This window comes from Rhinolophus sinicus, chromosome 5, assembly GCF_057876585.1.
Source record: "Rhinolophus sinicus isolate RSI-liver-muscle chromosome 5, RSI-T2T, whole genome shotgun sequence".
NCBI lineage: Eukaryota > Metazoa > Chordata > Mammalia > Chiroptera > Rhinolophidae > Rhinolophus > Rhinolophus sinicus.
In genome coordinates this window covers 36670713-36694587 of record NC_142505.1, presented here as the reverse complement: position 1 = coordinate 36694587, position 23875 = coordinate 36670713, and the positions used below count along the sequence as shown (strand labels likewise).

Sequence of the window (23875 nt, the reverse complement as noted above, 5' to 3'; positions counted from 1 at the left end):
AAAATATCAGGAAAGACATACCTCTTTGGGGCAAGCTTCCCTAGCTGAAAGATGGCATATGCCTAGAAATATGAGCAGCCATCTCTGCTATACTGTGGGGACAACCTGCCTCAGAAGCAAATCAACAGAGAGGAAAGCAGAACTGTAGCAGAACTGAAAGCAGAAAAGGGTACAGTCTTGAGCATATCCCTCAATCCAGCTATGCCTGAAGCCAACCCTGGCTTCAGATACCCTAGTTACATAAGCCAATGGTCCTATTTTTCTAAAATGTTGTGTAAGTTGGGTGTTTGTCACTTAACTAGGCCCTTTACTTGCATTATTCCATTATCCTTATTATCCCATTTTCTAGATAAGGAAACTGAGACTCAGAAAGTTTAAGTGCTTTACTTAAGTTGACAGAGCTGGAAAGTGGTGTGGCCTAGATTTGAGGTTGGGCTGTTCTCTATATGTAGTACATGGTTTTTCCACAACCTGATGGAGGTTCAGTGAGTATAGCTAGCTGAGCTGGTGAACCCAGACCTTGACGTCCTCAGAAGGATAGGCACTGGCTCTCCAGTTTTACTAGCTCATGGGCAGGCCAATGACATTAGACACTTCAGGCTGGTGCACTCAGGATCAGATAGGCTAAACTTGGTCCTTGGGTCCCATACTGTATGCCTGGCTGCTCTGGGAATCCCTTCTTATTTAGGCTTCCTAACTTGCAAATACTACTAACCGGGCTAGATCAGACCTAGTTGGCCTCCAGGCAGCCATGCTGCCGCTGAGCAGGCACAGATTCTGCCAGCAGTAACACTCCAGGAAGATGCATTCAGCTTTGAGGTGCTGAGACTCCCACCTCCATTTCTTGAAGCTTAGGAAAAAAGAGTGGAAGCTATTCAAATATGAGATAATAGTGTTTTTAATATTTAAGTAACAAAATATGCAAGTCAATATTCAATGCATATACAATAAAAGAGAGCAACAAAAAAATTACAAAGCACAATCTAACTACATGGAGACCTTCAAACAATTAAGTGTTGGATAGAGAATGTTCTAACTAAAAACATAGCTGGGCCACACCTCGGTATCTCAGACCCGACCAGTGACATTTTGGTGATAGGAGGGAGAGATCATTGTGCCCCCTGGCCTTCAATTCAAATCCTGTGACTCCTTAACAATCCCCATACCCTAGATTGCTCAGCTTCTTCCCCTCTACCCCAGTTTTGTTTTCTTTAGTTATCAATCTTTTATCCCATTTCAGACAATGCGTTCCATGAGTAGTCTCTTTGACTTGGCCTAAAACCAATTGCTGTCTCAGTGAGAAGATTCTGTTTTGGCTCTTGGTGAACATACTTCACCAAATATGTTTAATGGGCCATGATCTTTCCCCAGACACAGCCTGTCCAGCCTAAAGACCCCAATGAATACTACCCATCTCCTTGGAGGATGGAATGCACTATTGGTGTGAGGACTTTTTTCCTTAGATAATAACCCAGTGGTCAAATTCCCCCTTACAATGCTGCTCCCTGAATCGGTAGTTTAGAGACACTGCCTTTACCTTAGTTTCCCAGGGGGCCTATTCTGGCTCTGGTACTGGGATGGAATTCAGGTGGCTTGGAAGGAGTTTAGGCTTTCTGTAGCAGTGACATAAACACAGGGAAGGTGTGTGGCTGCAAAGAGCTTTCAGTTCTTGAACATTCAATGGTCCAACCACTCTAGATGAATTTACTGAAGAGAACAGCTCTCAGAGTAACAAAGCTGACCACAGTGCCAAGTCTACTGTAAACTGACAGTGGCCTATAACCATTCAAGAGTGGTTATGTGGCACTTGGCAATGTAACATTAAATTCAGGCTCATCACTTTTTATTTTTTGGAAGAACTAGTTTCAACTCATTTCCTATATTCCATTATTTGGTTTTTACATGGGTTACACTGACTCTATCAGTATAATCAAAGTCATGGGGAACTCAAAGGAAATTAGGATCAGTGAGCATTTTATGAAATTTGGATGTAAGTGTGATTTTTATGAAGTACAATATAGACATCAAAGCAATTATTTTTTTCATTTTCTTCTATCCATGTGTAGGAGTGAGGCTAATTCATGGAGACAGTGCATCATTTTACTGATACATTATTTATTCTAACTATAGTATACCAAATATATTTAGATTTTGAAAAGAAAAAAAAATCCTCTTCTCATTCCTTTCGGGACACTTTCTGGCCTGTGACAGAAAGAGGACCTGTAGTGGAGAGCTCAGGAAACTCCTGGGAGAGGAATTAGCAGATGCCAAAAGAAATAGAAAGGCTTGGTTTCCTCAAACTGAAATCACTTTGGTCCAAGTAACGTTTAAAATCACAGTGTAAGAAAACTCAGATAATGAGCTGGAAACATGACAAATATCTTTCCCCTCTCACCTCTTCTTCAATCAGTGTTTATTAGTAGCCAAGTTGGGGGCAGGGGGATGGCAACAATCTAATAGCAGAAAATGATGTCATGTGATTGACCCTCTTTTTTTCCTTTCAGAATTGTTCTGGGGGATGAGTTGAGAAATAGATCATCATTGGGCTTTGGCTAGAAGGAGGAGGGAGAGTCTGATTAAATCATCCAAGTGTCTGATAGGAACTCAAACCACATTCTATCATCAGTTTAGGAAAGTTATATTACAAAAAAGAAATAGAGGATTGGAAATGTGAGCTATTGCCTCTAATTTACATCTGATAACTCAGCTGTTTTTGATGGAACATTTAGAAACAGAGACATGTGGCTAAGACCATCTGGCCTTGCTACAGGTGAAATCAAGGCTTTCCTAACTTCCAACCATGAGTCAAAAGCAGTCAGGAATCAAGGTAAAATTTCCTTTTTTGGGGGGCTGAGATCTCATGGGGGGTTTCTTCTGCCCATGCCAAGGTGTCTTGGAGTACTACACGTAGTCGTACTTGGAAGGATGAGATTGTGCTTCGTCCTCTGTGCGGGCACCCCCATCATATATCTTCTTGTTTTGGGTGTTGGGCCCAAAGCCAGTGCTAGCCTTGAAGCCTCCGTGCTTGTAGGCCACATTGGGACCTGAGGCATGATAAGACACGGCTTTGTAGCTGAAAGAAAAAGAAACATTCCATGACGATAGATGTGTTTGGCAGGAGGAAAAGTCACCTCATTTACCCTGGACTGTCTCAGTTTCAGCACTGAAAGTCCAATGTCCCAGGAAACCCTTAGTATTGGGCAAACTGAGACAGTTGGTAACTTTAGGCTATGGGACAGTGGTTTTCTGCCTCTGCAGTAGAGCAGAATTTCTGGCTTTGTATTAGAGCTGGTAGTTAGTGACTAGTGAGTTCCCTCTGTTAATCAGTTAAAGTGAACCAGAAACAATATCCAGGGGGAACATGTTTAGGCCAAAGAATGATAAAATTTGTGAGCTGGAAGGTGCCTACAGGCAGCCCATCTCCTCTAATCTGCTCAGTGTAGGGATGAGGTAAGAGAGGTGCCGAGAGGGTAAATGATTTATTAGAGGTCACACGGCTAGCTAGCAATAGAAGCAGACTGGGATCTAGGTCTCCTAACTCCAGTCCACTGCTGGAGTTACAGCAGGCTTTCCCAGCAGCGGTACTGCTGGCATTTGGAACGCTGCTTCTCGGTTGTGGAGGCCTGCCTGTGGATTGTAGGGTGTTTAGCAACACCCTTGGCCTCCACCCACTACATGCCAGTATTACCTGTCGCCCCACACTCAAGTTGTTAACAATCAAAGTGTCTTCAGATGTTACCAAATATCCCCTTGGGGACAAATTGCTCCCAGCTGAGAGCCATTGAATCACAGACTATTGGAGCCAGAGGGAATCCACATGGATGTTCTTTCCCTTCAAATAGGATCACACCTAGGCTCCTCATAAAAGAGAAGGTTCTTGATCCTTCAGTCAACAATGTTATTCCATATACCTACACTCATCAGTCTGGCTGCAAATTGTACATCAAACATCTGATTGCGTTGGGATGGGAGACTCACTTGGTTTCCTCAGGCACCAGGCCCCGGCAGGCTATGCACATCATCACACCTCCAATTAGCGTGAGGCCTCCAGCGACCCAGCCCACGAACAGAGCCGACCCGAAGGTGTACCTGAGTAGGGAGAGGATGGCTTTGAACGTGGTTGACTCAGCCCTCCAGGCTCCACCCACTGCACCTGGCCATGTGCATCCTCTCTGTCCCCCCTTTGGATTCTACATCCATCCCTGCCAATGCCCTCCGAACACACACTCCTTTGGGTCCCAGGCAACTGAATCAGGTGCCCTGGAGAATAGCACTGGGACTTACACTAGTCATCAGAACAGCAGGGGATTCTTGGGCTTGTAGGATCACTGAGGCATAACACTAACTATAAATCTCTAATCTCAGGGAAACATCTCAGGAAATCCCCCTCCCCTCCTTATTACCAAAGGGGAGTATCTTGAAGGTTTGGCCAGAGAAGATGTTTGAGAAATATGGAATCAGTCTCAAGTTATTATTCCTGAAGGAAGTTTGGTCCCTTGAGTTCTTACGGTGGGCCAAGAAGCATTCATCTCACCTACCTCAAGTAATCCTGGCAACCATCCATGTAGGTAGGAGTATTGTCTTTAGGAAGAACTAAGTTGAAGTGACCATTTTACAGATGAGGAAATTAAAGCTCACAGAGGTTAATTAACTTTTCCAAAGATGCGGGAAGGACATGGCATTGCCAGGATTTAAATTCAGGCCACTCTGCCTCCACAGCCCTCACTATTCATCATTAAACTATACTATCCTCTGTGCATGAGAAACGAGGTCCCCTTCCTGCACTTAGACACTCTTAGTCAAGGTTAGCAAACTTATATACTTACCTGGGACAGGTAAGAAACATAAATGAGCAAAGTGGTCTGCGTATAAGGAAGTATTTCACTGTCGTAACTCTATTATATTGGGTAAAAACCATAAACATGTGATAATAGGCCTGAGAGTGACTGTGGCAAAATGGAGAGTGTGAGCCCTAGCTAAAGGGCAGCTGCCTATCATCAGCAGAAGTCGTTGCCACATGAGAATGAGGACCCAGTGCTGCCAGATCATCTGATTTTTTTTTTTTTACAAGAAGGTGGCAATACAGGTGTGTGTGTGTGTGTTATGAAATATCTTTGTATTGGGTATGAATGGCTCTCTGCCCAGGTCCCCTTTGTCCTTTAAACAATTTCCGTGTCTCTCCACCAGCTCCTGTGTTCTTTTGCCTTTACCTGCTGGTCCCTGTGACTCTTCCTGGAGTTCTGGCTTGTTTCAGCCACTGGAGTCACTTTGCCCACGTGCACAGAGGCTGACTGGTGCCGAAGTATGGAAGTTTGGAGTTAAGACCCCACAGCTCCCTAGGATCAGGCTCAGTCCAAGACTTCATCTGAGATCACCCTCTTGCCTGTCCTGCTTCCCCCACGTCCTCACCAGTCTCCCATTCCTCAATGAATCAGTCACACATGGGTTCTCAGGATGTTTCTAAGTAACCCAACCTATGACACTTCTAATTTTTAAAAGTTGGTGATTAATTCAGGTTATAAAATGAAATGTTTAAACTAATTCAAACACTTTGCAAGCTGGGTACAGGATGAGGACAGTTTATAGCTCTGATCCAGGGCTTAAGCTCTGCCAATGTTACATTCAACATAGCTGTGCAGAATCAGAGGACAGGAGGAGGGGATACTGTGCCCAAATGGGGCACCAGGACGAAGCCCCATCAATTAACTGGCAATATCTTTTTTGGCACCTGTGCTATCTTGTGTGACTTCTGGGTGGAGAAGGTGAGAAGACAGAAAGAAAGAGAAACACTGCTGCCCATCTGTGGAGGACAAAGTTTAGGTGGCCTCTCAGAACCCTCTGGTCTCAGTCTCAGGGCTGAAGTTGCCTGCCCAAGGGACAGGGGCAGGATTTAGGGACATGCTTTGAGAGAGTGATGGCATGCATTAGTGCTGGGTGCCCAGTGGTAGGTGGCTCCTCTGGGCAGGGGCAGTGACACTAGGTACCTAGAAACTCTGGACAAGGTGGGCTCTTGTAAGTAGGGTGAACAACCATCCAGATTTGCCCGTGACAGAGGCGCTTTCCAGGATGTGGGACTTTCCATGCTAAAACTGGGCAAGTCCCAGGCAAACTGGGATGAGTTGGTGAGTTTACTTCTAAGTTGCTCTTATAAGCAAGAAACCATGGGAGGACCATGGAGGTGGATGAGGGCAGCTATGGGGATCACTTCCTTTCCATCTTTGAAACAAAGTAGGACGTGGATGGGGACTGAAGTTTCAAGGAGCCAGAGAGCAAATGGGTTTATCACATCCTTACACCCTGTCTGTATCCCATGATGGTGGCTGGAGAAATCTCTTCTTAGGTATAATATTTATATTACTCTCCCAGAACATGATCCTTCTCCTTCAGAAATTTGCTGCTGCTTCTTGCTATGAGAAACATCCCTTTGAAGTGGCTAAATGAACACACGTGTTGGAATTGCTTTTCCATCTTTTAAAAGTTCTACCTTCCTTCAGATACCAGATTATAGTGGGGTTTCATCTCCCTCTGCTAGACCATAACCTCCATGAGAACTACGGCCTTGTCTTTATCCCCAGCACTCAGAACAGTTCTTGGCCCATAACAGGTGCTCAATACATTTATAGAATGAATGAATTAATGAAAGAGAGAAAGAGGCAGCGGTACAGGATGAAACATTACTTTTCTCACCTATACTGCACCTTGCTCATTTCTATTCAAGCTTTTACCCGTCCCTAGCCAGGTTCCTGTCATGGACTGGAGATGTGGTTTGATGCTCATTTACATGCCTCGGTTAATAGTGCCTGTTTCATTGTCACCACAATGGGCCCTGTGTAAGAGTGTTAGATAAATACTGTGAACTGTCGCTGTATTTCAATGCAAATGTCAGATCAGCCTCAAGTCATATCACCAAGGATATTTCACTGAAATGAAGGTTAGAATTTACAGATCATTGTTGATTTAAGATATGGCATGGTTGCCTCCGATAAATTTTTGCTATTTCAGGCACTGACAGTCACATTAGGCATATGTGTTTAATCGGATTTTTGCAACAATATTCACCATGGAAGCCTGAGACCTAGATTAGGAGGTTACCTGGTTTGAACAGTTTGCACCATCCCACCCATGCCGGTGAACATGTTAGCTGTAGACATCCAGAAGTTAGTAACCAGCATGTTGGCAAACACAGACACTCCAGCGATGGCACAAAGACCTGTGGACCAAGAACAAGGGGGCTCCAGAGTCAGCTTTAAAGGGATCACAATGTTTCTGAGGCAACATATGCTTAAACGACTTTGGATGAGTGGGCTGCAGAATATTCCATTCCTATAACAGACGGTCAATCCAAGCATTGATTATTGAATTCCCACTATGTACTAGATAGACACTGTACTAGAAGCTTAGACTCTCTTACTTTACTAATTGTGGAAGATTTGTATATTCGCAGAAAGATTTTTCATGCATCTTGGGACCAATGATTAATAGTACAAATATCAGGGGACTGGTCCTTTGAAAATGTCAAGAGCTTTTCCCTTAAAATCATTTTCTAGAGTCTTAACAAAATCATGCCTTTAGGGGTCGAATCACATGGCTACCTAAGCGTTGGGAATCTCTTCTAATGAGATGGGGTGGCAGCTAAGAGGGACCTTCGCACTCATGATAATTCTGTAGAGTGTAACTGGGCCTTAATCTCAGATCTTGAATCTCAGTGGGAAACGCTCTGAACCATGTTCAAACTATGCTCAGTAGGGAGAAGTGTGTCCTCTGCCAGAATGATTTCGCTTTGGCATTCCCAGAAGCACATGTGAGAGGGGGAACCCAGGCTCCTTGTTTACCTGAAATAATGAACATGATCCCAGAGGTCAGTGTCATTTTGGCCTTGGCGGAGTCCTCCATGCTGCCAATGCGGATACACTTCAGGGCGAAGATGGACACCAGGACGCCAATGACACCCAGGACGATTCCCACAATCATCAGGGCTCGCACTGCCTGCAGCATGGCTGCGGGACAAGGGACAAGATGCAAGAAGACAGACAAGACCGCTTCACCATGACTGATCAGGGCTGGTTTAAAAAAAGCAAGCAACCACAACCAAACAGCACCAAACTTCTGAGAAATAGCGAGTCCAGAAACCGTGAACATTGTCATTGTCAAAGGATGTGGCATTGTGGGAAGTGCAAAACTACTGCTTATACAATCCTCTGATTGATGAAGGGCATGCATGCAGATGTGTGTAGAATGAGAAAATGCTGGACAGTTGGAACTGGGAGGGTCAATGGAATTGATCTATTTCAATTGCTCATTTTTTTCAATTTACTTATTTTATTTAAGATTTTTATTAAAATATAGCTAACATACAATGTTATTAGTTTCAGGGGTACACCAGAGTTATTCAACATTTATATACCTAAAGAAGAGATCACCATGATAAGTCCAGGAACCATCTGACATGGTACCACGCTATCACAGTATTATTGACTATATTCCCCATGCTGTACGTTACATCCCCATGATTTATTTGTTTTATACATGGAAATTTGGACCTCTTATTCCTCTTCAACTTTCCCTGTTTTAAATTTTTTAAATTACAGCTGACATTCAAAATTATTTTGTACTAATTTCATGTGTACAGCATAGTGGTTAGATATTTGTATAATTAAAGAAATAATCCCCCCGACCAGTCTAGTACTCGCTTGGCACTATACATAGTTATTACCATATTATTGACTATATTTCCTGTGCTTTACTTTACATTCCCATGACTATTTTGTAGACTATTTTGACTAGTTCGTACTTCTTAATCCCTTCACTTTTTTTCACCCTACCCTCCAACCATCTCCCATCTATCACTCCAACAAATCTAGTACCCATCTGACACCATACATAGTTATTACAATATTATTGACTATATTCCTCATGCTATACCCTACATCCCCATGATTACTATGTAACAACCAATTTGTACTTCTTAATCTCTTTCCCTTTTTCACTCACTCCCCAACCCCCTCCCACCTGGCAACCATCCAAATGTTCTCTGTATCTATGAGTTTGTTTCTGTTTTGTTTGTTTATTTTGTTCTTTAGGTTTTGTATATAAGTGAAATCACACTGCGTCTGTCTTTCTGTGTCTGACATACCACACTAAGCCCAATACCCTCCAGGTCCATCCATGCCACCACAGATGGCAAGAACCCGTTCCCTTCTCTGGTTGAGCAATATTCCATTGTATAGATGCACCATCTCTCTTTAACCATTCTTCCATTGACAGGCACCCAGGTTGCCTCCACATCTTACCATTGTAAACAATGCTGCATGAACATATGGATAAATGTGTCCCCTTGAAGTAGCAGTTTGGGTTTCTTCAGATAAATACCCTGAAGTGGGATTACTAGGTCCTTCTTTGTCTGGTGTTATAGCCTTTGTTTTAAAGCCTATTTTTGTCTGGTATAAGTATTGCTACCCCAGCTTTATTTGTTTTTTTTCATTTCCACTTTCATGAAATATATTTTCCATCCCTTTACTTTCCATCTGTGTGTGTCTTTCAATCTTAAGTGAGTCTCTTGTAGGCAGCATATGTAAGAGTTTTGTTTATGTAAGAGTGGAGCATTTAATCCATTTATATTGAGAGTAATTGTTGATAGACATACAGCTATTTCCATTTTATTATTCATAATTTTGATTTTTTTTTCATATTAAAGAAGTTCTTCTAACATTTCTTCTTATATTGGTTTGGTGATGATGAACTCCTTTTGCTTTTTCTTGTCTGGGAAACTCTTTATCTGTCCTTTGAGTCTAAATGATAGTTTTGCTGGGTAGAGTAATCTTGGTTTTAGGTTCTTGATTTTCCGCACATTGATTATTTTGTTCAAATCCCTTCTGGCCTGCAAAGTTCCTGTTGAGAAATTATCTGACAATCTGATGGGAGCTCCTTTATAAGGTATCAGTTGCCTTTATGTTGCTGCTTTTAGGATTCTCTCTTTGTCTTTAAACTTTGCCATTTTAATTATAATGTGTCTTGGTGTGGGCCTGTTTGGGTTCATCCTGTGTAGGACTCTCTGCACTTCCTGGACTTGTATGTCTATTTGCTTCACCAGGTTAGGAAAGTTTTCAGTCTATTATTTCTTCAAATATGTTCTCAATCCCTTGCTTTCTCTCTTCTCCTTCTCATGCCCCTATGATGCAAATGTTGTTATGCTTGATGTTATCCTAGAGGTCTCTTAAACTATCCTCATTTTTAAAAATTATTTTTTCCTTTTGCTGTTCCAATCAGGTGTTTTCTGCGATCTTGTCTTCCAAATTGCTGATTTGATCTTCTGCTTCATTTAGTCTGCTGGTAGCTCCTTCTAGTGCATTGTTCATTTCAGTTATTGTATTTTTCACTTCTGACTAGTTCTTTTTTTATGGTTTTTATGCCCTTTTTTATGCTTACTATATATCTATTGAAATTCTCACTAAGTTCCTTGAGCATACTTATAACAAATGTTTTGGTCTCTATCTCTGTTAGGTTGCTTATTAGGTTGCTCCATTTTGTTTAGTTCTGTTTTTCTGGGGTTTCCTTCTGTTCTTTCATTTAGGATGTATTTCTTTGTTTCCTCATTTTGGCTATCTCTCTGTGTTTGTTTCTAAGTATTAGGTAGATCTTCTATGTCTCCCAGTCTTGGCTGGATGGCCTTACGTAATAGGTGCCCTGTGGGGCCCTGGCACAGTCTCCCTAGTCACCTGCTCTGAGTACTCCAGGAGTGTCCCCTGTGTGGGTTGTTTGTACCCTTCTGTTATAGTTGAGTCTTGATTGCTATTGGCACATCAGTGGGTGGGATTGACCCTCAGGCTGATTGGCTATGGAGTTTGGCCCCGTCCACATTTTACAGGCTGCTGTGTGGGAGGTTTGCTCCACTGAGTGGGATTCACTCCAGTGGGCTCTGGTGCCTGTTGAGACAGCCCTTTGGGTGTGCCACTTGTGGGGCTAATTGGGTGGTGCTCTGCTGTGGTCTGAAGCCAACCTCTAAGTATGTTGGTCCTGGGGCCTCTTGTGAGGGGCTCCAGTGCAGGCCCATGCCACTCACTGTCTGTGACTGGCTGGGCTATCTGGTTGGAGCTACAAAGCAATCCTCGGTTGTTCTCTGCCTGTGCTAATTCTGGAGGTGTGTGGGAGAGGCCACACTGTGAACTGAGGACAGCTGGCACCAGTGCTGGGCCTGGGATAGCTCCATAAAAAGTCAGGACACCCCAAGTCCTGCTGCCTCCTGCTGGTTCCCTGAAGGTTCAGTCCCTGATAAAGCCTCATGTGGTACACAAGTTGGATGAGGCAGGGTTTTAGGGAGTCACTAGAGTGGGAAGAATTATGGTCAACAGATTAATGTAGGTTCTGGTTTGGTGCCAGTGCTGAGCCTGAAGCTACTCAGCAAAAGTCTCAGAGCACACCATGGCCAGCTGCTGTCCACCAGGGTCCTGCAGATTCCAATAGTTTTTTGAGAAAGAGTGCAATGTGGGTGGGGTTGGCTGCTTTCAGAGAAAGTGCCTCAGATGTTGGGCAAGTTGGATGCTGCGGGGTCTCAATGAGTCATCAAGGTGGAGCAGCAGAGCTTACCAGACCAATCAAATTCAGATTTGGCTGTGTGGAGGCGGGCTCAACATAGGAAAGATGGTGCCCACCTGTCGGCTGCATGGGAGAAGGCTCCCTCACGGGAAATGGCAACTATCCTCCAGCCCTTGCGCTGAAGGTACACACTTCAGTCTGCCCCCCGTATTCCTCCTATGCCCCCTGAGTTACTGTCCTTCTGCCGGAGCCCAAGGTGAGTGCCTGCGAGTGAGATTCTGTGCCTGGGCCCTTTAAGGAGATGTCTGGGTTTCCCGCAACCGTTCATCCCACCTGGATGGTTGGAATCCCCACTGTTTTTCACAGCTAGATGTTGTGCAGAGTGCCCTTCCTGGCACCAGTACTCTGGGCTGAGGAGCCTGGTATGGGGCTGGGGTCTTTCATTCCTCTGGCGGGAACCTCCATGGCCAAGATATCCCTCCCAGTTCTCAATCACCACATGGAGGTTTGTAGCCAGCTGTTTCTTGTCTCCACCCCTCCTACCAGTCTCAATGTGGCTTCTTTATATCCTTAGTTATAAAACTTCTGTTCAGCCAGACTTCAGATGGTTCTCCAGGTTGATTATTCTATAATTTAGTTGTAATTTTAATGTGTTCATGAAAGGAAGCAGGCATACGAGTTCTGACAATTAAGTTCTCAAACTTGTTGCAATGATGTTGCTAACCTTTTTTTTTTTTTGATATCAGAGGGATTATTCATTATGAATTTGTACCAAGTGAACAAACAGTTAACCAAGTTTACTATTTGGAAGTTCTGAAAAAGTTGCATGAAAAAGTTAGACGACCTGAACTTTTCACCAACAATTCATGGCTCTTGCATCACGACAATGCACCAGCTCACACGGCACTGTCTGTGAGGGAGTTTTTAGCCAGTAAAAAAATAACTGTATTAGAACACCCTCCCTACTCACCTGATCTGGCCCCCACAGACTTCTTTCTTTACCCAAAGATAAAGGAAATATTGAAAGGAGGACATTTTGATGACATTCAGGACATCAAGGTAATACATTGACACCTCTAATAGCCATTCCAGAAAAAGAGTTCCAAAATTGCTTTGAAGAGTGGACTAGGCATTGGCGTTGGTGCAGCTTCCCAAGGGGAGTACTTCAAAGGTGACCATAGTGATATTCAGAAGTGAGGTATGTTGTACTTTTTCTAGGATGAGTTTGTCAACTGAATTTTCTGACCTTGTAGTGTTTATATACTCTGCCATCTTGGATCTCTCCTTCCAATTCCTCATTTTAAAGCTTGATATTCTGGGGTCCAGGAAGGAAAAATGGCTTAAATAAGGTAATATTAAAAATGATCGATAGAGCTTGTAGTAAAATTGGGTTGCTTTTATTTCTAGCACAATCATTTTTTCTTTCCAGTCTTTCCATGTGGGCTCAATGCTTCATATAGTTGTGTTCACTTTAGGAAAATCCAGTATTCATTTATGGCATATAAGGAAGTAAGGTCACTACGTGATATACCAAAGGCACTGCATTTTTGTTTCTTTCCAAAGGGACTATTAAGGTCATGGTGAGCTATAGGCTTTGGGTGTATATAAAAAGATTACCATCAATCTCAGGCCTTTCAACACGATCACTGTTTATTAACAGTTCCCTTTTCAGGAATCATAGAAGCTGTAGGTCCTGCTGGGCTCTACTGCAGTGACCTCCCCTCCAGATATATTCAAATTGGTTTCTAGGGTGTCCTTAAATTGCAGTGGCTCATCTCTGCAGTTTTCTACTGAGCCCCATGACCAGGCACAGGGATGACAGTAATTAACAGGGCAGACATGGTCTGCCTTTATAGAGCTTCTACCAAAGTGGGTAAAGACAGTCAGCAAACATATCCACTGCAAGCGTAATGAATTTTACAAAAGAAAGACAAATGTGTCCTTGGCGTCTTCCAGAAGGAAAGGCTCCTAATATGGGTAGTTATGGTAGAGTGGGACTGAAAAACTGTGTGAAGCAAAGCAGAAAGCTCCATCCTACTCTAGTTGTTATAATCAATTGCTACTTTTGATTGAAAGTTATTAGAGGCTTTTCAGACATTAAAAAATTTAATCCACAAAAAACCCCTGCAATGTAGGTACTATAATTAACTCTATTTTATGATGAAAGAAATCGACTTAGAGGTTAAGTAACTTACCTAAGGACACATAGCAAAGGAAAAGTAGAGCTGGAGTCAAACACAGAACTGTCTTAAAATGGTTACTTTCTCATCATAGTGCATTCCTTTGAGGTATATTATACTGGAAAAATAGGCAGAGTTCTGGCTATCATCAAGGTACAGGGATCTATATGTAAGGTCTTAACAGAATGCGTCCTCCATATTTGGAGACTCAGCCATAAAATGTCATCCTCTGAAATGATGCTAAGAATGTATAAAGAAATATTCTCCAAATATCACCTCAGGGAATAACCTGTCCCGGGAGATTATTTATAAATGTGACTCTTGAGACAGGGGAGTCCTGGGAGGGAATTCTCTCCAATTTCTTCGGGAAGATTTCCATCTCAAATATGACCTATATCAGTGGAACTGTGAGCTATTCACTCTAAGGTATATATCACAGAGCACTTTGTCATGATAGAAGTATTGGTGATCGATGAAATATATTGAAAACTATATTGAAAAAGTAGAATTTGTTAAAGAGCCTTCTGTAGTGTCTGAGGGATGGAGGCCCTTTTTCACCAGCTAGCTCCTTGTCTAGAGATGATGGTATTTAGCTACTCTAGTTCTATGCCGCTGACCTCCATTCACTAGGTTCTGATTCTCTTCTCTCTAAAGGAACTTCTGATTTTAAACTTACTTCTCTGTTGGGAAGAGAATTCTACAAGCAGCCATTATCAGTCTTAGTCCTATTAGTAACTATATTCCCAGGGTAAATGTATTTGTTTATGGTGTGGATCAATCCTCTGGGATCTGATCATTCATTTCTGAGAGAACTGATGACATTGGCATCTTGGACTTGCAGCTGACTTCCGATGCTAGAACCATGGTGACCCCACTAAAGTAAAGAGAACTCATGAAGACCTTTGAGTGGCCCTTGAATCCACTCCTAATATAGGAGGGCTGTAATGTGTCAACTATGTCCTTCAAAGCCTTGCGTGATTGCTTTGCTGGTCCCACAGGGTAGTAGGAACAAACATCCTGTCCACTCCCTCATTAACAAATCCAAGCATGTGTCATCTACTTGTGTAGTCATTTACACCTTCATGTATTCATCCAGAACATGCTGGTGTACTCTCATCGTCAAAGGTTAACACATTCATACACTTATCCATGAATTAATTTATTCATTCACAGATTTTTAAGTTCAAATTATCTGCAAAACTCTTTGCCAAGTGCTGTAGGAGGTATAAAGTTTCATGACACATAATCTCTGCCTTTAAGCAGTTTACAACCTGGGAAGATTCTGTGTTTACCAGAAATCCTAAATCTCAAATTTGTTTTCACCTTGGGTGTACTTTGGTTAAATAAGCATAATAGAACAACTTTCTGACAGTAGCTTGTGGTGTGGTTCTCGTTCTCTTTAACACCCACATAATTAAGCTACAAGCCTGTGGATCAGGACAGCTATGGAGAGAACATTTGTGGGGCAGCTCCGGACTTAAGGAAATACTCTCAGGACTGTTCTGTGTGTGGATGTTGCTACCAGAAAACCGGACATATGGGAAGAGGAAGGGACTTTGACTTTAATTTCATCTTGTCCTCACGGGCCTCTCATGAACTTCAGATATACCCTGGAACCTGTTAGAGGTTTTAAAAAACTGTTCTAGTTCTGATATTTTAAGCCTTAAGCTATTCAGAGAAGCAAATCGTTTGTCCCTTTTGAGGAGCATCTGGCAAGCATCTGGTTAAAATTACCCGAAACCAATCAACCACCCAACTAAACAACCAACCAATTAAACAAACAAAAAACCAATATTAACCAAGTAGAATAAAGGATGTTTCCACCTCATTCTTTGAAAAATTATGCTTATCCCAGGCTCTTGGCAAGGATGGTATCATTAACTCTCTTTTGATTGAGTGGTTCTAATATTTATTCCTGAAAACATTTCACATGTGTGCTGCAACTGTGGTCGTAGCTGTGGTATGTGATCCTCCCTAACATTGTTGGATGACATGGGATGGTGATGCTGGCAGGTGGCAAGTAAAAGCACTGTGGGCTTGCCTAATGTGGAGAGTTGCTGCTGCTGTGTCACAGGAGACCTTAGGTACTGGAGCCCTGGCCAGCCTGTCTTGGTCAGCCATTGCTTCGGGTCTCAGATGTCCTCTTGCTTCTGCTGGGTCTGGTTTTATGACAAGGCCTCATTTCTTTCCTGTTTTCTCTTGATTTCTGGATTTCTGATAAGCACTGGCATCTGCTTTGAACCAGGGGTCCACCCTGACCTTAAGCTCCTTTCCATTTCTTAGAATCTCCTTCTTGCTTACTCCTACCCCTTCCTTTTAGCCTGCAGCTGGAAAAGATACAACATTGTTTTATATCTTGTGGGGCTACTGTCAGAGTCACAACTCTGGGCCTGGAAGGATGCACCAAGGTTTTTCCTGCTTTGGAGACCTCCTTGGTGTTCTTCTGAGAGTGGCAGCTGTGACGGGGTCAGGTGCCAGGAAGAGGGAGCAAATGTTTTCCACCACTCATTGCTATGTAATAATGACCATGGAGATGCATGTTGGTAACCTGAAGTTCCTTTCCATTTGGAAGATTCTACTATCTGGGATTCTAATCCTTTTCCATAAACAGGTAACAAGAGAAACTGCTCCTAAAGGAGGTAGGTTTCCCTTTTAGTCACTCTGTCTCTTATTTGATATTCTGAGCAAGAGGCTTAGGCTTATCAGCTGATAACAGGTGAGTCAACCGGTTCTATAGATGGATTCCCTGCACCAAAGGTGTGACTGTAGCATTCTTTCCAATGAACAATGAGGAATTATCAGACCTGAAGGGTGGGCAGGATTCAGGGCTGACAGAAGCAAACAGAAAAATGGGAAGTAAATGTTGCAAAATTTCTTAGTAGCTGAAGTAGCTGTGGATTGACAAGCACGGTGCCTTTGGGTGTGGTTCCCAACTCTGGCTGCACCTTAACTGTAGCATCTCCTGGGGGAAGTTTTAAAGAAATATTAACGGTTTGGCCCTATCCCTAGAGATTTTCATTCATTTGTTTAATAACATTAAAATTTCAAGGAATAATTGGGAAAACAGCCCTCAAGAGGGCTCAAGAGGAGGTGCTCAGAGTGGGGAATTGAGAGGAACGAGTTCCCACTGGTTAACATTACTGAGCTGGCTGGAGGGTAGGGGTTGGGCTAATGAGACAAGTCACCAGGAGCCAAAGGCCTGGACCTGGGACCTTTGTTGGGGATGGAGGGAGGGGAGAGGACACATACCATCAGGCAAATTTGGCCTTAGATTGACGGTAGGAAGGGCTGGGGAAGAGTCCCAGGAGGAGAACCCAGAGGAGGGAAGACTGAGGTTAGGCCTCAGAGAAAAGGCCCTTCAGAACAAGATGGAAGGCCTAGATCAGGGGTGTCCAAACTTTTTTCAATGTTTTTTACCAAGGGCCATATGCGGTAAAATACTCATACAGCCGGGCCACTCACTTGAGGTGAAGTACGTATTGCCTCACCTGGTTTATTTAAGTAAAGTAAATATGTTTTTGGAATTTGCTGTGGGCCAATTAACAATGGATCATGGGCCACAGTTGGCCCGCGGGCCACAGTTTGGACACCCCTGGCCTAGATTTTCCACAGATCTCAGAGAACCAACAGAGAGGTCCTTTGTATCTTGTAAAATCCTACAGAACGATCTGATGCCAGGTGAGTTGTTAGGCAAGTTATTTAACCTCACTGAAGCCTAGTTTTCCGTAACTCTGGAGTGGAATAGAGATGTCTCTTGCATAGAGATGTTGTGAGGATCAGATGCTACTTGACACCAGCACAGAACTAAGCCAGACTCAGTAAAGATCAGTTCCCTCCCCTTCCCTAAAAAGAAGTTATCTCCAACCCCGTATGGCTTTGGCTTGTACCCACTATGTACAAACCTGAATCCTCTGTGTGGTGATGAAATATACTGTGTTTTGCCGTGTATAATGTGTACTTTTTTGCCCAAATTTGTGAGGGAAAAATAAGGGTGTGTATTATACATGGGTAGTACTAATTCCGTATCTATATAAATGTTTTTAATTATTTTATTTATGCTTATGAGTTAAAAGTGTAACTCTAGAAATCAGTAATGATATCTGTATGTATCTGTAAATAATACCCTGGAATACGATAATCGGTTTTATTGAAATTAAGACAGACTTGCAATGACGAAGAGTTCTTGGCCTTCTGTGATGTGTAAATATCATAAATTTGTTACCGGTACATAAAATTTCTTGTACCATAATATATTAAAAAATAAACACTAAAATTCCTTTATAATACAAAAAACAAGTACCTAAATGTAAACCAATAAAAATTTGAATTAAAAAATTAAAAAAAAAAATTAAAGCGGAAGATTTTTTCCCCCTGAAAGTCTGGGCCAAAAATGTGGATGTGCATTATATATGGCAAAATACAGTAGCTGAGAATTTGAAAGAACCAAGGCTGAGGGAGGTTGAAAGGCCACAGGGGAAGAAGATTTGAGAATAAAAGGAAGAGAAAGGCCTGGAGCTAGGTAGGGGGTGATGATCAGGGGAAAAGGACTCAGGATCAGCTGGCCAAGAGCAGGGGATGTGGCTGACAGGTGAGGCAGGGGAGGTGGCTGACAGGTGAGGCAGGGGAGGTGGCTGACAGGCGAGGCAGGGGATGTGGCTGACAGGTGAGGCAGGGGATGTGGCTGACAGGTGAGGCAGGGGAGGTGGCTTCCATCCTCATTGCCCTTCCTTTTCATCAACTGCATAATTCTGACAATATGTGGTCCCACCGTGAAATGATGCCCCTCCAGTGACTAGTCCACGCTAGGGCATGATGCTGTGTGGGTGGCTGCCCTGCTATCAAAGCAACAACCTCCACAACCACAAGCTGAGTTTCTCATTCTCATTCTTATTCTCTGGTCAACATAACTTTGATCATGGGGAAATCAGGGCAAGCAGCCTCGTTTTAGGTACAGGTTCTCTTGGGCTTTGTGGATGTGTCTGTCCTCAGTTCTCTGTGGGATCTCTTTCAATGTACAATAATGTATACACTTTTATTATAGATGTTTGTTCACATATTTAAAAAAGCTAAACATGTCTCTTTTTGAAGAAAGGGAACGCAGCTTGACTAAAAATCAAGAGGCTCCCCTAGATCTCATTTCAACTTTATAACTAACTTATACCTTTATAACTGACTCTACCTCTTAGGACCAATTTCTTCCACCAGACGTTGGGGAAAGACAAGCTGGTTTCACAGCATCATGAGCATTAGACTTTATGTGAAACATTCAGCCAGTAGCAAAAAAGAAATAAACAAGGCAGCTCCTTTAGAAAGGAGACTTAAGGGCAGTTTCACTCTTAATGATTTTTGCTTTAGATTTTGTAGAATTGTTCTCTGGGTTAAATGTGGTTTCATTAAAACCTCTCATACCTGTGTGTGTAAATATGACTGACAGCTTGATGGGAAACTCCCTAGCTCTCCAGGGGCTGTTGTTTTTGCACATTGAGATAGGAAGGGGCACAGGTAGCCAATTGTATGAAAAAACACACACAAGACCAGCAGCTGCAAAGGGGCCGAGAACCAGTGAAGTGCTCAGAACGCAGTTGGAATGGGGACTGGGAAGGAGAAAAAAGACCCTAAATAATTTTTACTTTGGGTAGTTAGATTCATAAAAGGTGTTTGATTTTGGAGAAGTAAAGACATCTGGAAGATGAAATATCCTGTTTGAGATCTTTGGGTGGTATAGACATGAGAGTAATGATTTAATGACACCAAGAGGCAGAACTTGAAAATGGGTCACAGAGCACGTTCACACAAGTGCCTTATTGTGAGGCATTTCGCAGGCGGGGAAAGCGAGGTCAGGAGATGTAGGTGGTCAAGTTGTGCCCTTGATTCCAACTCACCGGCCTCTAACCACAGGACCCTGTCATTGCACCAAATTCAGTCCAAATATTTGCAAACACTTTAGAAAAAAAATTACTTGACTGTGATGTTATCATGGAACCAGGGACTTGAGTTTGCCGGGTCTCTTTGCCTCCTCTCCACCTGCTCATTGACTGCTGCCCTTTGCTTTTGCTTCCCACTGTCTCGGGGTGGGGGTGGAGGGAAATGGGAATTACACAAAAGTCCTCCACTCCTTAAACTTATTACTCCTAACTGTGCATTGTTAATAATATTGCTGTAAGTGGGTCAAGGTGCTGATGTACTCGGCTCTTATTGTGCTCAAGCCCAGACCAATTTCTTCAATTCTAAAGGCAGCCCTTTCTAGCTGGAACAGGGCCTGAGCATGGGGCAGGGGAGAAGACAGGCTTGGAAGTCTTTCAGCCTGTGCTCATACCTTGCTTCTGCCATCTTCTGTCCATGGAGCTTTGGCATATTACCTTGGCCCCCTCTCTGAGCCTTAGTTTCCACTTTTGTAAAAATAAAGACAACACATATTTCCCTATATTGTTGCAAAGATTAAAATGGAGAGTCGATATGTAGTCTACTAACTGGCAGGTGTTTTTATTTCTGGGCCCTATCCTTGGAGAACTACATGCTACACTGACTGTTTGAAATGCAGTGAGAGGGAATCTTGGGCTATAGATTATAGCTGGTAATATATAGGCGAACAGTCCTGCTACCAATGCCATTTAGTCTATCTGTAGTTTACATGATACAGCTAGTTGACTGGAAGTAAATTATTCAATGGCTGTAAGTTCCAACTGACCAAGATACATTTTTCTTAGATGAATGAAAAGTTAAGTGAGATTTTGCAAGAAAAGAGTTTTTACTTAGGAAGAATTCAATACTTGGTAGGGATTAGTATGATTATTAATGGAAGTATTATAATGGTATCTGCCTCATGCCTTTATAGCACTTTAAGGCTTACTTCTCTGCTCTAAGGGGAGGGTGGTACTCCAAAATTAAACTCCCAAACTTTCCATTTCTATCTCCAAGCATTTTACCCAGCCTCTCTGCTTGAGGTCTCTTTTCCTTACGCCCCTTGTCATGCTCAAGAAAATGCTTTTAACAGCTGTTTCTGATGACTGAGTGCCTTCTAGATGCAAGGTCCTGGCTGGTTTCTGTTACTCCTTTCAGCTCCCTCGGGGGCCTCACAAGTATCCATATGCCACCCTGTGGCCTCCTCTGCTCTGCTGGCTTCATCTCCCTCTGTTGCTGCCTTCAGCTTTTGAGTTTCTTTTTAGCTTTTTCCCCTTGGTAATGCTCTCACCCATCTCTTACCTCAGCCAAATCTTAAGTCATCAAACCAATATTTGCATTTTGGGGTGCCAATTTACATTGCAGTTACTCCTGCTGCCTGAGAACTAGGTATTTTTAAATCCACACTGTTCTCCAGGGCCATAAATTAACAATAATTTAAAGTATCTCCTTTTCTGCAAACTCAATCCCAAGAAATGTCTTTACTGGCTTTTGGTGGAATCCTGTTCCTCTGACCCAGATGGGCAGGGCTGGGGTATACCTCTGTGACAGCTGCCTGGAGCTTCTCAGCTTTTCAGACTTGTGAACAGTGTCACAAAAGGGAATATGCTCAATGCTCTCAGAGTGCTCTGGGTTTGGTACAGAGATTTGTGGCATCAAATTCAATTTGGGGATGAGAGAAGGCTTCAGGGAAGAGGTGGTATTTGAGCTGGACCTCACTTACAGGAAGATTTGTGGAGATGGTAGTCGGGGTACTAGAAGGGCGGCATTCAGACTGTGCGAGCAATGGGTATCGAGGACCAAGCCCAAGTATAATAAATGAACAGGGAGAAGCATAGGCTGCCAGGGCAATAGTACGATATAGGTCAGGAAAGGTAGGTGAGGGATGTAGGAGGGCATGGGTGGCAGGCTGTCGTGTCTGCACTTGAATAAGCTGGGAGTGGGGAACAACAGAAGCTGTTTGCATTTAAAAATATCCAGGGAGATGAGAACTGAGAACCGGAAGTTGGTGATGGGAACATTCTGCCCTACCTTCTGCCATAGTCAAAGGAGCAAACACTCTAAAGAGATGAAGGATAGAAAGTAAATTTCAAAAGGCTAAGAGTGAGAGGTGGTAGAAAAATTTAGTCTTTTAATTTAGTTGTCAGTGACCCAGGGGGAGAGAGAGAACTTGACAATGACCAGAATCAAGAGAAAATTTTTCAGGAAAGGAGGATATAAGCATAAATGAGAAGGTGAGATGAAAGAAGCAAGAAGGAGAGGGGCTGATCAGCGGGACCACCAGATAGGATGGTGTGGGGCCTTCAGCACTCTGGGGGAGAGGGTGGTCTTGGACAGGAGAGAGGAAGGGATCATGTTTTGCAAGGAGTAGAACTGTCAAGGGAGAGAGGGCTCAAAGAGGGTAGGATCATCTGGTAAATTAGGGAAGACAAATGAGACTGGCAGCAACGGGGTTTGGCCATTTAGGAGCATGGAAATATTTGGGAACCCCGTGCATGGAAAGATAAAGAATGAGCAAGAGATTGATAAGGTGTGGTGGGGCCATGGGAAGAGGTTACTGAGCATGAGATCATGGGATGTCATGCCTTAATTTTGAATATGAGGTCAATCTTTTTTCTTCATTAAAATTAGGTGTAGCTAGCAACTCAACCATCCACATTCTTGAATCTCCTCCCTTCTGATCTCTCCACTCACACTACGGCATAATCCCTCCTTCCTGGGCTTTCTTTCTTCCATCTGTCCAGGTTCTACCTTCCCTGCTTCTGAAGTAGGTCTTTCACAGAGTCTGTGGTCCTATTAGTTCTGCAATATGAGTGGCTTCCAAAAATGGAATAAATAACCCATTCTTCTACTCTGTTACCCATCTTCGGCTTCTCTATGAAAATTAAGATGAATTAGTTGAATCACTTTTCACAATTTCAATTTCAAGGGCTTCACAGGCTCTTAATAGTTTCATGCAAATTTATTTCTATCTACCTGTTCACAAGGTATTTCTTTCAGAGAGGTAAAAGCCAACACTGTTTTTTTTCGACACCAAACTCATATCTTGGTCACTCCTTGGAGCCACTGATTAACTTGACCTTTTATTTATTTATTTAGTTAGTTCTATTATTTATTTTTTAATAATATGAGTAAAGCTCTGTAATATCCAGAATGCAAAATTTCTATGGTGCATATTTGAAATAATTATTTGTATTAAAAGCAGGTATTTAACTTAGTTCATCTTCAGGGGTGAAAGGATATGACTTTTATAATTATATTCTGATACTATTATAATATAATTATAATTTTAATTATATTCTGCCACACATTGTTTTTTAGGAGTGCATACCATAACTTCCCAACACAAATGCAGAAAAAGACTATAATTTAGTGGATATATATATATATCCACTAAATTATAGTCTTTTTCTGCATTTGTATATTATATATGGCACCTACAGAGACTCTAACTTTTCAAAGAAAAAGTTAATTGAATGGAAAATTCAATAAGAGCTCTCCATAAACTTATGACTATAAGAAAATGCCATCCTCCTTCCTTGCTCCCACATATATGCAGGCAGGAGCAAGTCACATGCATATACATGCACACGATTAATTTTCTCCTTCAGGAACATTAGTCTATACAATAGACCCATTCTTTTCATGAGCTGCTTCCTCACTACCTATTCCTTTGACGTGAGTGTGAATTCTCCAGTTTTCTCTCATATGACTATCGCCCTGTTTGACTTGGGGCCAACTTTTCTTATTCACACCTTGTATTCTGAGCCAACGCTGCAAGGGTCACACCCAGAGGTGGGAGCATGGCTCAGTTCCTTCAATGATTTCCAAAGCCCCTTTCTGCCTTGCCCTGGTCCAGCCCTTGACTTCTGCCGGGTGCCTACCTGGAAGGCCCAGGATGGTGAAATAGGGCCGGCACTCCGTGAACCCTGAGCTCTGTCTCACGCAGCTCTGCCAAAGCCCTTCGTACTGGAACACGGCGGTGACAGGATTGTCATACAGGTCCTGGGTGCTCCACATGTCCATCCCCGTGGCAGCGATGCAGCCCGCCAGGCCCAGGATGGACAGGAGGAAGCCCACCACTTGGCATGTGGTGGTGGACATGGCTTTAGCCCTCTGGCACTCTGACCGCGGCCTCAGGACCAGCTGTCACCTTCCTCCTCTGGAAGGTGCGGGCCTACCGTGCCCGAGGGGAGCTGTTCTAATCAGATGGTTTCCCTCAGCGCTTGGTGTTTGCTCACAGTGTTTTCCTTAGATAGTTC

The 23875-nt window shown here is 43.0% G+C and overlaps 1 protein-coding gene across 1 annotated transcript; it reads right to left on the bottom strand.

The window, feature by feature from the left end:
• Window positions 1-882: 882 nt before the first annotated feature.
• Window positions 883-23875, bottom strand: CLDN18 (claudin 18). Its single transcript, XM_019747895.3, has 5 exons — window positions 23498-23875; window positions 7833-7997; window positions 7093-7210; window positions 3979-4089; window positions 883-3073 (listed from the first exon to the last, which is right to left on the bottom strand). Exons 1-5 carry the CDS (start codon window positions 23715-23717, stop codon window positions 2902-2904), a joined length of 786 nt encoding a protein of 261 aa, XP_019603454.1. The 5' UTR covers window positions 23718-23875; the 3' UTR covers window positions 883-2901.

Excerpts from the sequence above, each read along its gene's own strand:
- CLDN18 (XM_019747895.3), bottom strand. The coding sequence starts at position 23,717 with ATGTCCACCACCACATGCCAAGTGGTGGGCTTCCTCCTGTCCATCCTG. Across the intron at positions 7,211-7,832 it reads GATCATGTTCATTATTTCAG|GTCTTTGTGCCATCGCTGGA; the intron begins GTAAACAAGGAG and ends CTTGGTCCACAG. Across the intron at positions 3,074-3,978 it reads CTGGTGCCTGAGGAAACCAA|CTACAAAGCCGTGTCTTATC; the intron begins GTGAGTCTCCCA and ends TTTTTCTTTCAG.